This window comes from Rhinatrema bivittatum, chromosome 8, assembly GCF_901001135.1.
Source record: "Rhinatrema bivittatum chromosome 8, aRhiBiv1.1, whole genome shotgun sequence".
NCBI lineage: Eukaryota > Metazoa > Chordata > Amphibia > Gymnophiona > Rhinatrematidae > Rhinatrema > Rhinatrema bivittatum.
Window position 1 is genome coordinate 72,248,870 of NC_042622.1, and position 12,321 is coordinate 72,261,190.

The 12,321-nt window shown below is 47.2% G+C and overlaps 1 protein-coding gene across 4 annotated transcripts in view; it reads right to left on the reverse strand.

Annotated features, from left to right (window-relative positions):
* LOC115097252 (CMP-N-acetylneuraminate-beta-galactosamide-alpha-2,3-sialyltransferase 2-like) overlaps window positions 1-12,321 on the reverse strand; it is a 70,342-nt gene that overhangs the window by 11,541 nt on the left and 46,480 nt on the right. For all 4 annotated transcript variants that reach the window (XM_029612902.1, XM_029612899.1, XM_029612900.1 and 1 more), the window contains 2 exons: window positions 3,983-4,028; window positions 2,333-2,452 (listed from right to left, as the gene is read on the reverse strand). In XM_029612902.1, coding sequence (XP_029468762.1) covers window positions 2,333-2,452; window positions 3,983-4,028 — 166 coding nt within the window. The remainder of the gene's footprint in view (window positions 1-2,332; window positions 2,453-3,982; window positions 4,029-12,321) is intronic.

Genomic DNA, 12,321 nt, shown 5'->3' on the forward strand with positions numbered 1-12,321 from the left:
CTCTTTTGACCTTGACGAAGATGTAATAATGGTTGATGAACCCTCTGCAGAGTCTGAAATCACCGTTGAAGCGAGGGGGCGCTGGTAGGGCCAGCAAGGCTCGAGGCATCGATGGTGATGGCTGTGGATGGGGAGAAACCAGCATAGGAACCGGATCACTGGTGCGGTCATTAAGCCGGGTATGGAGACATCCAATGGAGGAGGCCAATGCTTCAAGGAATTGCTGCTGTTCTTGTACCTTGGATGCCAGGTCAGATATGGCCTGGAAGGCACGCGGCTCCACCGAGTCCATGGCCTTTGCAACCTGTTGCATCGGAGGTGGACCCTTGGGCCGAGGTGGGGTTGACGCAACCAGTAGGTAAGGCCCTACGGGTCCCCACTGTCAGCAGGCAGAGTGGGCTGATAGGCAAAGGCCGCTGGAGCTTCACCTATACCAGCCCTCGTTCCCTGCAGGTTGAGCCTTTGGGTGCCGGGGCCGGCAGGACTTAGGTGGGCCTCTGTATATAGTTGCAATAGGAGTTGGTTCTGCCCAGAGACAGAGGATGAGAGATGGTACAGTCTTACTCTGGACTGGGTAATGTCCTGAAAACTCAGGCGCCAATGGAACGGAGGCAGACAGGGGGCGCTCGAGCAAAAGTAGCCCAAAGCCTGAAGAAACCACATCCAGGGAGTAAGCAGAAGAGGCGTCCAGTGGTAGGCTTGAGTCAGGGCTGGCGGTGATCCAAAGGCAGTGGCAAGCAGGGCGGAGGTCTGATCACGGAGATAGTCAATAGCCTAGTCACGCAAAGCTGAGGTCTGATCACAGAGATGATCAATAGCGTAGTCAGGCAAGGTGAAGTTCTGGGTCTGGAGATAGGCAGTACCGTAGTCCGGCAGTACCGTAGTCCGGCGAAGCAGAGGTCTGGGTCTGGAGATAGGCAGTAGCGTAGTCAGGTGAAGCAGAGGTCTGGGTCTGGAGATAGGCAGTAGTGTAGTCAGGCGAAGCGGAGGTCTGGGTCTGGAGATAATCAATAGCAATGTCAGGCAAAGCAAAGTCAAAGTCCGTGTAGTCAATCCGAAGCATAAGCAGGGTAGGAATGAAGAGACAGGAACAACGAGGAACAGGAATGCAGGGTTGAGACGAATCTCTAGGAAGCAACGAGTACTCGATCAGCGAGGAGACCTGTTGCAAAGGCAACGCTGGGGAGCGGAGCCTGAGCTTAAATACTATGGTTAAGTTGATGTCATCATCCGGGGCCGCAGCCAGGTTCCCACCACGATCCCTACTTAAGAGTCAATGATGCACGCGCGCCTAGGGAGAGGCGCGGTGCAAGTAGCAGCATCTCTCCGCAGGCGACTCAGAGAGGACCGACAAGAAGTAGAAGCAGGACTGGGGAAGCCGGAAACTGTGGCAGAGCCGGAGGCACCAGGGGAGGCCCAAGGACGAAGCGGACGGCGGGTCTGCCGTGGACGGCACACGTAACACATGTAATCCACTTTGAAGTAATACTAATAATAATTATATAATATTATGTACGACTGTTGGTACTGTATCTAGGCTGGTGGTGTGCGACCATTGGTATTGATATTTGTGGTGAATAAGAAGGTATGATTAAAAACAAAGAGTAATGAATTGGGTGTAGTGATTTTTAGATGTAAGCAGAGGCAGTGATTGTGTACTATGAGGAAATGATTTAACGAATAATGAATCAATTGTTTGTTTATAGGGATGTATGTAACATGATAAATAAGAATTTGGGAGTTGTTTGAAAGGATGGCCCACATAGTAGCATAGATAATGTTCTGCATTTACTTCGTCTCAGGAAGGCATAGCACCAAATTTGATTGATTATTAGTTTAAAGTTGCTAAATATGCATAAGAGAATTGTCTCTTGCATGTTTTCATTTGAAAGGATCTTACTCGCTGAAAACATGGGGGAACTGTCATTTAGTAAAGAGCTTGCAGCCTGAATTTGGGCTGGTGTGTTCTAAATGCCAGGGTTGATTTTTAGTTCCATTTCATTACTATATGCACAGATACAGTAAGGACAATTTTGAAAACCAATTATCCAGGTAAACTGGCCTGGCTGAAAATAGCCCTCCTTTGCCCAGCTTCAAGTATTTATTACCTTCCACAGTATGCATACTTATAGCCAGGTTAAAAAGAAGCATTGCCTAGGGTGTGTTTAGGTCAGAGAAAACTTGGGATTTTCATAAGCATGCATGCTATTTTACCCCCGTCTTTCACCATAACACATGGCAGGTACAAATATGTGGGCGGTTTTAGCGTATGTACTTTACACTATGCAAGCTATTCAAAAATTTTCTTCAGTGTTACTACCATCTTACCTACCTTATCACAAACGTGGATGGCAAAGAAGAGGGCAAGAATGCCTGTGGAAGGGTATTTCCCATGATGACTGGTCCATTTGTCATGGATATATTTGAAAAAGGATGGATTAAATATTAACACCTAAGGTGAAAAAACATACACTGCTTTAGATTTTGACCACTAAAGACCAGTGTGAAACCAACCAAAATCTGAGTCCATATTTCACTGTAGATAAGGAGATGCCCTAATAGGAAAGCAGACAGGTGCATCACTTCTACATGGTCTGTGCACCCTGTTCCCACCTCTGTAGACTGTACCATCTTTCTAGTACAGGGTCTTCAAAGAGTGATGTGAGAGAAGGGAGCATGGAAGGAGTCAACAAGGTTGTATTCTGGCTTCCCTTATTCCTAAAAGCACCAACATATGACCACCCATTCCCCACATGACCACCTGTAATGTAGGCACTGCAATGGCTGGGCCACACACAATTTTAGTGCTTCAAATCTCACAGAGAACAGCTCGGCACTGAAACCAAAACACTTAGTAAGCTCATAGAAGATTTTGAGGTTTAGACTACTGTTTGGCCTCAAGCCTTTGTATGCATTCAGTAGTGTTTGGCTACTCTAACATCAATGACAGCTCAAATGTATGTTAGGTCTTCTCTGTTACCTCCTCCTCTCTCTCTGTCATTCTCTCCCTCTCCTCCATGTCTCCTCTGTCCTATTGGTGCTCTCTGAAAACTCTCTTTTTATATTGGAGAGTGGGGTGAGAGGGCCAAATGGCTAGGCACTTGCCCCCAGAAGGCAGCCCCCTGCTTTTATGATTAAGCAGGAGATGGACTCCCCACAAAAATTCCTGGTCAACTTAAAATTTCAGAATGCCTGCAGTGCTCTTTGGACTGCCCAACCACAGGAAGGATAGCAATGATTATGCCAATCATGCCAATATCTTGGAGACTGTTCATTTATACACCACTCTGAAATCTCGGTGCCTTGTACATTGTAAGGTATGGGGCAGTGCTCTAAGAGCCTCTGTGATACGTACTATTTTGTTTGAGACAACATATTTGTGGTATGAATATGTGAGTATTCATTTAAGAATTTCTGAATGAAAGTGTTTGGTCAAATGTATTCATCCTGAATGACCAATGGGTATAATTTTAATGTTTCCTGTACATTTTTGAGGCTGTTTTCAGTTAGCTGAGCCTTCTCAACAGCATGCACATTAGTCCGTTAACACCTGGTCCAAGGCAGGTATTACATTTCAGATCACTGGCAAGTGCTTGCTAAATAGCATGTTGGTAGCGTATATCATGCTATTTACTTTGTACATGTTAAAGCGTTCTTTTATATGCACTGACACACAGATTTTAGTGTGCTTATGCTACTGTCTTTCTGGACAACTTAATATGCATATTAAGGCTTTTATTGTACACTATTTTTTGCATGCATAAGAGAGCCTTAATCTGCACATTAAAATTCTTTGCATTTGCCCCATAGTGTTAGATTTTAAAACGAAAAAGGGGGAGGCATTAATTACCACATACATCAGATGAGCAAAACATTAAATATTCATCCCCCAAAATAACAAAATCTAATGATTGCAATTTTGAATGTGAGACTTTTATTAACAATTCTGTGAAAGAAATATCCTGCTTATAATTAGACTTACCTTGTCTTTATCAGCTTGGATAAATGATTTAACTTTCATATATGTACTGGAAAAAAAAAGAAACAGAATAAGAGAAACTTACTATATCATGCATCAAAGCCCTGATTATAAATAAATTTATATAAATTTGAAAGTCGCTGTACCGAATTAGAAAATCGGGTCTCGGAGACCCAAGATGGCCTCCACAGCATGCAATCTGAGCTCGCTGGGCTGCAGGCTGAAGTGGTTAAAAATACAGTGAAAATCGAGGATTTAGAGAACCGTGCCCGGCGCTCGAATTTGGGATTTATCGGATTGCCAGAATCTATTGAGGATCGTGCCCTGCCAGCTTTACTCGAAAATTGGCTCACTAAGGAGTTATCGCTCACATCTGCACATGGCGTCCTGCGAGTAGAGCGGGCACACAGGCTCGGAGCTAAAAAGCCTGCGGATGGGAAACCCCGGGTGGTGGTGGCAAAAATATTTAACTTTGCACATAAGCAGGAGATCTTGGCTGCCATGCGCAGGGGCCGAAGCCTTCAATATGAGAATCAGCGGGTATTGATTTTCCAAGACTTTTCGTCTGCAGTAACTACACAGCGGCGCGCGATGGCTCCAATATGTACCCAATTGCTGGCACGGGGAGTGCGGGCTTCTTTGCTTTACCCGGCCCGATTGCGGGTCACCACTGAGGCTGGAGTAAAATGGTATACGTCGCCTCAAGAGGCTCGTGCGCTTTTGCTGGAATCCGGGGCGGCGGCTGCGGGCTCTCCCGCTTCCTCACCGCCTACATGAGCTGGAGCTTCGGGCCTGCTTGCACAGGCCGGTTTTGATCTTCACAGTTATTTTCGCCTGCTCTTTGCTATCTTTATTTCCTAGACCCTGGGGTTATGATCTAATTGGACACCATCTCTTCTAAGGGACACCCACGTTTTTTTTTTCTCTTTTTTTTGCCTTTGTTGTTGTTTTGCTTTTCCCTTTCATCCGAGACCCAGCCATGAAGTTGAAACAAGAGTTCCAGGAAGGTTTTTTTTTTGTGTTTTGACTGTTTGCTCCACCCGGTCGTTGGGGTCTTTGTGCTCTTACTGCATACACTGGCGATCTGGCTCACTATTTCCTGCTAGGTTATGTACCTGAATAACGTGAAGCGGCCCAAATCTGGAACTGGACCGAGCCTCATTTACAGTTTTTGTATTGCGCGCTTTCCGGGTGGGAGCCATTTATGCTCTGGATCTTTCTGTGGGTTTTTTTTGCCTAAGATGCATATTTTGTGGCAATGCTTCTGGGCGACCTTTCATGGCATATTTCTTTTGCTGAGTCTACATGATATGAGAACCTCTCAGAGGTTTGGGGTTTATGATTGCTTATAACCCTTGTTATGCCAGGACTTATGATTGCTCATATGTCTTATTGAGGGTAAAGACCCCGTTGGACTAGGTCCTGGATTGTTCTATGTTCTGCTATTTGCAGTTATTGTTGTGCAGACGAAAGTTACACATGTATGTTTATATGTTTATTGATACTTGATGCAGATGGGGGTGGGTGGGGGAGGGGGGATATGCCAGCATGGCAGTGATCTCAAGTATTCATGGGAAAGAAGTCCTTGCCGGAGGTCCGACAAGGCGGGATGGGGAGGGGTTTTGGGTAAATGGGTTTTTTGGGAGGGGGTGGATTTGGGCTCGAGTCCCATGGGGAAATTCTCACCAGACATGGTTTGTCAGATGTTGTATATCATTCAGTCCTTTTGTGTTTTTGGGGGGGAGGCCTCGGCTGGGAGGGCTTCCACTCCACAGAAATTGGATTTGGAATTCAATAAATACTCAACTAGTGTTATTATACCTCTAATACTGCTCTTAATCTAATCACTTGGAACGTCTGTGGGATAAACTCCCCCATTAAGAGATCAAAAATCCATACTCTCCTTAAGCGTAAACGTGCCAATATTGCGTTTTTACAGGAGACTCACCTCACGGATGGGGAACACGAGAAGTTAAGTAAACTTTGGGGTGGGCAGGTGTATTATGCATCGGGAACTACTAAGTCAGCGGGAGTAGCCATATGGATTACTTCTCAGTTGCCCTTTCAGGTTCATTCCGCTATCCAAGATCCATTGGGACGATATCTCCTTTTGGTGGCTGAGATATATCAAACTAAGGTGATTTTGTGTAATATTTACGCCCCTAATAACTATAGTCCCAGTTTCTATCAGGAAGTATACCGACATCTGGTACCCTATGCAGTGGAGTGTTTATTGGTAGGGGGGGACTTCAATACTATTCGGGATGACCAATTGGATAGATCTTCTCCAGCGGGCTCGCAGGTGGGGTTTGGGAAGGGGCCCTCTTTTTTGGAACAATCACTCCAACTGATTGATGTCTGGCGTATTTTACATCCCGGGGAGAAGGATTTTACACACGTATCACGGGCACATGGCACCCTCTCTCGGATAGATTATTTTCTGGTCAGTGCGCACCTTTTGTCTCAGGTGGGGGAGGTAACTATTGGAGATATTATTGTGTCCGACCATGCCCCGGTGTCCCTGGCGGTGCAGCTGGGCCAGAGTTCCAGTACCACTTTTCAGTGGAGATTCCCCTTTTATTTAGTGCATGATGTCAAATTTCAGGAATTTTTGCGAGCTTGCTGGACGGACTATGCCACTCTTAATGCCCAACACGCTGACGATCCGATACTGTTTTGGTATACTGCCAAGGCAGTGTTGAGGGGCGAGATTATTTCTTATATGACACACCGGAAAAAAGCTATTAACCATAGGATTCTGACTTTAACTACCAAATTACGGAGAGCCAGGGCCTCTTTAAATTGTGTGAACTCCCATGGGATGCGGGTACAATATTTTTCAATTCAGGGAGAATTAAATACATACATCAGCGGGCCCGGAAAAGCTTTTTGTACTATCAGTATAAGCTTTATCAGCATAGCAATAAAGCTGGGAAAATGCTGGCCAACCTGGTTCGTTCAGTGAAAGGGACTCGTTATGTATCGGCGCTACGCTCCCCAGCGGGAGGTGTCCTGACAGCCACGAAGGATATTTTACGTAGGTTTCGGGATTATTACAAGGATCTTTATATGTCGGAACACTGGGAATCGGAAGCTTGCGCTAGCTTCTGTGAGCAGCTAAATCTCCCCCGCTTGACTAGCGAACAGCGAGATCGTTTAAATAGCCCAGTGACATTAGCCGAAATACAATCAGTTATTCGGGGGGCTAAGGCCCTTAAGGCACCGGGTCCTGATGGGTATGGGGCCGAATTCTATAAATGTTTAATAGACCTTGTGGGGGACCCCTTGGTGCGGGTGGTAGAGGCCCTCGTAGACAGAGGGTCCTTCCCTGCTCATGCTAATATGGCTAATATAGTTCTGATACCCAAGCCGGGGAAGGACACACTGGCCCCTGAATCTTATCGACTTTCTGTTATCCTTACAATTACGGACAGTGGAGCTTAAACAGTTAGACCGGGCCCAACGACGTTTCTATTGGAGGGGAGGGAAATCTCGTGTCCCGTTGGTGTGGATGCGGGAGCGCTGGGGACGGGGAGGCTTGGGAGTTCCAGACTTGGCCTTATATAATTTAGCCAGCAATTTGAGATTGATTAGGGATTGGTTGTTAACCTCTTCCACGGTCATCAATCTATCTGCGGATGTGGAGCTGGCTGCCTCTATGTCCCTACATTTTGTACTACAAGCCCCAGCCAGTTCGGTACCTAGCTATCTGGGGCGGAATGTATTAATTCGTGCAACCCTTGTGCTTTTAAAAAAAATCTTTTATATTTTTCTGTTATTTAACCTTTATTCCAATTCTTTACCTTTTTCTTTTCACTTGTTAACAATTTTAATTAGAAATGTTCATTGTATTAGACTATGGAAATTTATTTCCTGCTATTCTGTTTAATGTAAACCGGTATGATTTACATCGGATGTAAGAATGTCGGTATATAAAAATAATAAATAAATAAATAAATAAATAAATAATTGGCCCTGTTCGGACCTCTTGGCTCCGGCTCACGCGCTTCATAAACGCCCCGCGCATTAGTGCATGGTTCTTACCAGTTCGGGGGAATCCCGATTTTTCCCCGGGTACTCAAACTGCGGTATTTCAGGGCTGGCGTGCAAGAGGTATTTCTTTATTGGGCCATGTACTTTCTCCTGAGGGGACGTTATTATCTTTTGCCGAACTTGGGGAGTTATATGGTATTCCTAAAGCCAATGTTTTTTCTTACCTACAGCTGAAACATTATGTACATTTGCTTCCACCAGATGTTAGGCAGCCCTCGCATTTCCACGCATTGGATTCTCTGTTCTCTCTTACCCGGGAGCAGGTACCTTCCTTATCCCGATATTATACAAGGCTCAAACAATTGACTGAAGTGGATACCTGTTCTATTTTAGTTCAGAGGTGGAACAGTGACGGGCTGTTTGTAATTAATGGATATATAATCAAAGCTGGCTTCCGGCGAATTTCCCAACTCTCAGTGAACTCATACTTTAGAGAGATGCAATATAAATTTTTTCGGAGAAGTTATATATCGGCGCAGGGGGCGTTTCATTTACGAATTTCACCCTTCCCCGCCTGTGCTCGCTGTGGCAACGTGCGGGGCACGTTGTCTCACGCATTTTGGGAGTGCCCATCGGTTCACCGTATGTGGGCCCGGCTGGTTCATTATTTGGAGGGCTTGCTGGGAGTTACTCTCCCGGTGTCCCCCCTGTGGCTTCTCTTTGGTTGCATCTCTCCCTTACGCGTTCGAGGTTGGGGAATTCGCTTGCTTATCCACAAGGCCTGTTTAGTGGGGAAGAAAGTGATTTTACTGCATTGGCGAGAGGTCTCTGCTCCTTCATATTGGACTTGGCGTAACTCAGGGGTCGGGAACCTTTTTGGCTGAGAGAGCCATGAACGCCACATATTTTAAAATGTAATTCCGTGAGAGCCATACAAGACCTACCAAATTAATTTACTACAACCCCCTTCTCTCCTGACGCCCCCAAAGGCCTGCCAAATTAATTTACTACAACCCCCCACCCTCCTGATGCCCCCCAAGACCTCCAAAATTAATTTGCTTCAACCCCCACCCTCCTGACCCCCCCCAAGACCTGCCAAAAGTCCCTGGTAGTCCAGCGGGGGTCCGGGAGCGGTCCGGGAGCGATCTCCTGGACTTGGGCTGTCGGCTGCCAGTAGTCAAAATGGCGCCGACGGCCCTTTGCCCTCACTATGTCACTGAGGTCGACCAATGGCGGCGGTAGCCCCTGTGACATAGTAAGGGCAAAGGGCCGTCGGCGCCATTTTGACTACTGGCAGCCGACAGCCCAAGTCCAGGAGATCGCTCCCGGACCCCTGCTGGACCACCAGGGACTTTTGGCAGGTCTTGGGGGGGTCAGGAGGGTGGGGGTTGTAGTAAATTAATTTTGGAGGTCTTGGGGCGTCAGGAGGGTGGGGGATTTTGTTAAATTTTTACTTTTTATTAAAGATTTGTCTGCGAGCCAGATGCAGCCATCAAAAGAGCCATATCTGGCTCCCGAGCCATAGGTTCCTGACCCCTGGCGTAACTGCTTCCATCGAATGATGATTCTAGATGTCGCAACTATGCGCTTATCCCCACGTCACCGAAAGCGCTTTTTGGACGTATGGGATGTATATCTGCAATCTCTACCACAGCGTGTCCGAAGCTCGATTTTCACTGAGGGACTGTAAAGTGAATTCTATGGACTGAATGGTGATTTTCTATATGGATTTGTTTCTGCTCAGAATTATGGACTGGTGAAGGATCTGGGCTCTTGTTGAGGAGTCTGACAATCCCTGGGGGACTCGGGAGGGAGGGGGGTGGAGGGTGGGTACTAGGGTGGGTCTGTATGAGGTTTATACGGGAGTTTTTGTAACTTTATAGGATGGTGGTGAAGAGCAAGACTGCCATCTGAGTTGTATTTCCTTTGATAAAACAATAAAAACCGTATTTACAAAAAAAAAAAAAAGATGATGCTATATATAATATGCTGAAAGATACCAGACAAGAATACTTTCAACTGAATAGTCAGGAAGTATCTCTCCTATTACTGTATGGCAGTGCTTCAAGGCTGTTCTTCGAGGTAGAGTGATCTCCCTGGCATCTTATACAAAGTAGGACAAGGAGAAACTTAAATCCAATCACCTGAACAAGATTGAAGCTTTGTCTCTCGCTCACAAAACCATTCTCTCTTCTAAAACACTCGGGCAATTAAATGCTGCCAGAGACAAACTTAATGCACTTGAAACTGAAGCCATTGCTTATCAATTACAGCTGATTCAGCAGGCACATTTGGAAGGGGGTAACAAAGCTGGGAGGTATCTTGCCGGCTGATTAAAATCTTTGATGACTCTGAGTCATATAGCAAAGATTAAATCTGCAGAGTGTTGCACTGGAGGTGGATTCTTGGGCTGAGGTGGGGTTGACACAACCTGTAGGTAAGGACCTATGGGTCCCCACCGTCAGCAGGTGGAGTGGGCTGAAGCTAAAGGCCACTGGAGCTTCACCTATACCAGCCCTTGTTCCCCTCGGGTTGAGCCTTTGGGTGCCGGGACCGGCAGGACTTAGGCGGGCCTCGAGATAGGTGATTGAAGGTAGATGGTTCAGCCCAGAGACAGCAGCCAGCAGGTGGCGTAAGTCTATCCAAGACGGGTTACGGAACTGGAACCCAAGCACCAAGGAACAAGGAGAGACAGAGGGTGCTTGAGCAAAGGAAGGCCGAAGCCTTGTAAGTCCAGAGGATAGAGGCAGAGAAGTCACTGAGAGACTCGGATGGAAGCTGGCGGTCTGAGGAGACTGTAGCAAGTAACTTGGAACTCTGAACTAGAAAGAGTCTATAGTGAGGTTATCTGTAGCAATGGTCAGGGCGCAGAGAAGGCAGGCGTGGTCAGGCGTAGCAATGGTCAAGGCACAGAGAAGGCAGGCGTGGTCAGGCGTAGCAGAGGTCAGGCTTGGAGAAGGCAGGCGTGCTCAGGCGTAGCAGAGGTCAGGCATGGAGAAAGACGTAAGGCAAAGTCAGGCGAAGCAAGGTCAAATCCGTGAAGTCAATCCGAGGCAAGGAGCAGGATAGGAACGAAGAGACAGGAACCAGGAACAATGAGGAAACAGGAACACAAGGCTGAGACGAATCTCTGAAGGCAACGAGTACTCGATCAACAGGGAACTGAGGAGACCTGTTGCAAAGGCAACGCTTAGGAGCGCTGCCATGGTTTTAAGTACACAGAGTGGTGACGTCAGCATCCAGGTCCGCGGCTAGGTTCCCGCTGCGGGCCCTTTAAAAAGATCAAGGATGCGCACGTGTCTAGGAGGGGGCGCGGTGCGCTCGGCGGCCTGTCCAAAGGAGGAATCCTGGCTGGAGGTTCCAGGCAGCATGGCGGGACCAGGAACACTGGCAGGGGCCTGATGTCGGAGCCAGCAGCCAACTGCCACCAACGACGGAGAGGAGAGCGCTGAGCTCCGTCTAGGAAGGTGAGAGGGTCACACTGCGTGCCTCCCGCAGGTGACAAGCGTAACACAGAGGGTAATATAGTCTCTACTTTCCTTGACATTAGAATTTGTTTTTCTAAATTTTACACTCAGTTGTATAACAAGGACAGCGCAATATGTGAGGTAGATATTGAAAAGTATTTGGTATCAGTTCCCCTGCCTACCCTAACAAAAGAACAGCACTCATTTTTAGATTGTTGCGTATCCTGGCCACCTGCCCTGACTCCATCTTGTACCTGACCTTGTCTCTAGCTGCCTGCCCTGACTCCAGCTTGTACCTGACTTTGCCTTCAGCTGACTATCTAGACTTGGCCTTTCTTAGGCTTTCACCTATTTACAAGCCCGGGCTTAACATGTTCCTGACTCCTAGCCTGCTTCAGCTTGTCCGGGCTACTGGTTCCAGGCCCTGTCTTGAATCCAGCTCCATTAGACCGTGTTTCCACTGCTTCCTGGCTTGCTGCCTCGAGCATCCTCCATGGGATCAACCACGCGGAGGCCTGCCGGCCTAAGATCAGCTGGCCCCGGTACCCAAGGGCTCAACCTGTGGAGAACGAGAGCTGGTATTGGCGAAGCCCCAGACGGCCTCCGCTTCCCTTTCTGCTCCGCTTCCCGATGGTGGGGACCCGTGGGTAGCGTCAACTCCACCTCAGGCTAAGGGTCCACCTCCACAATATAGACAGTGAAATTTCTACAGCAAATTACTTCAAGTTATTAAATTACTCAAAGTGGGGAAATCATCAGGGGTAGATGGGTTCTTGGCCAATTATTGCAAATGTTTTGCTCATCTTTTAGCCTACCCCTTATCGGTAATGTTTAATCATCTTAGGGAAGGTGGTTCCTTCTTGAAAGGAAGTAACTTAGCTG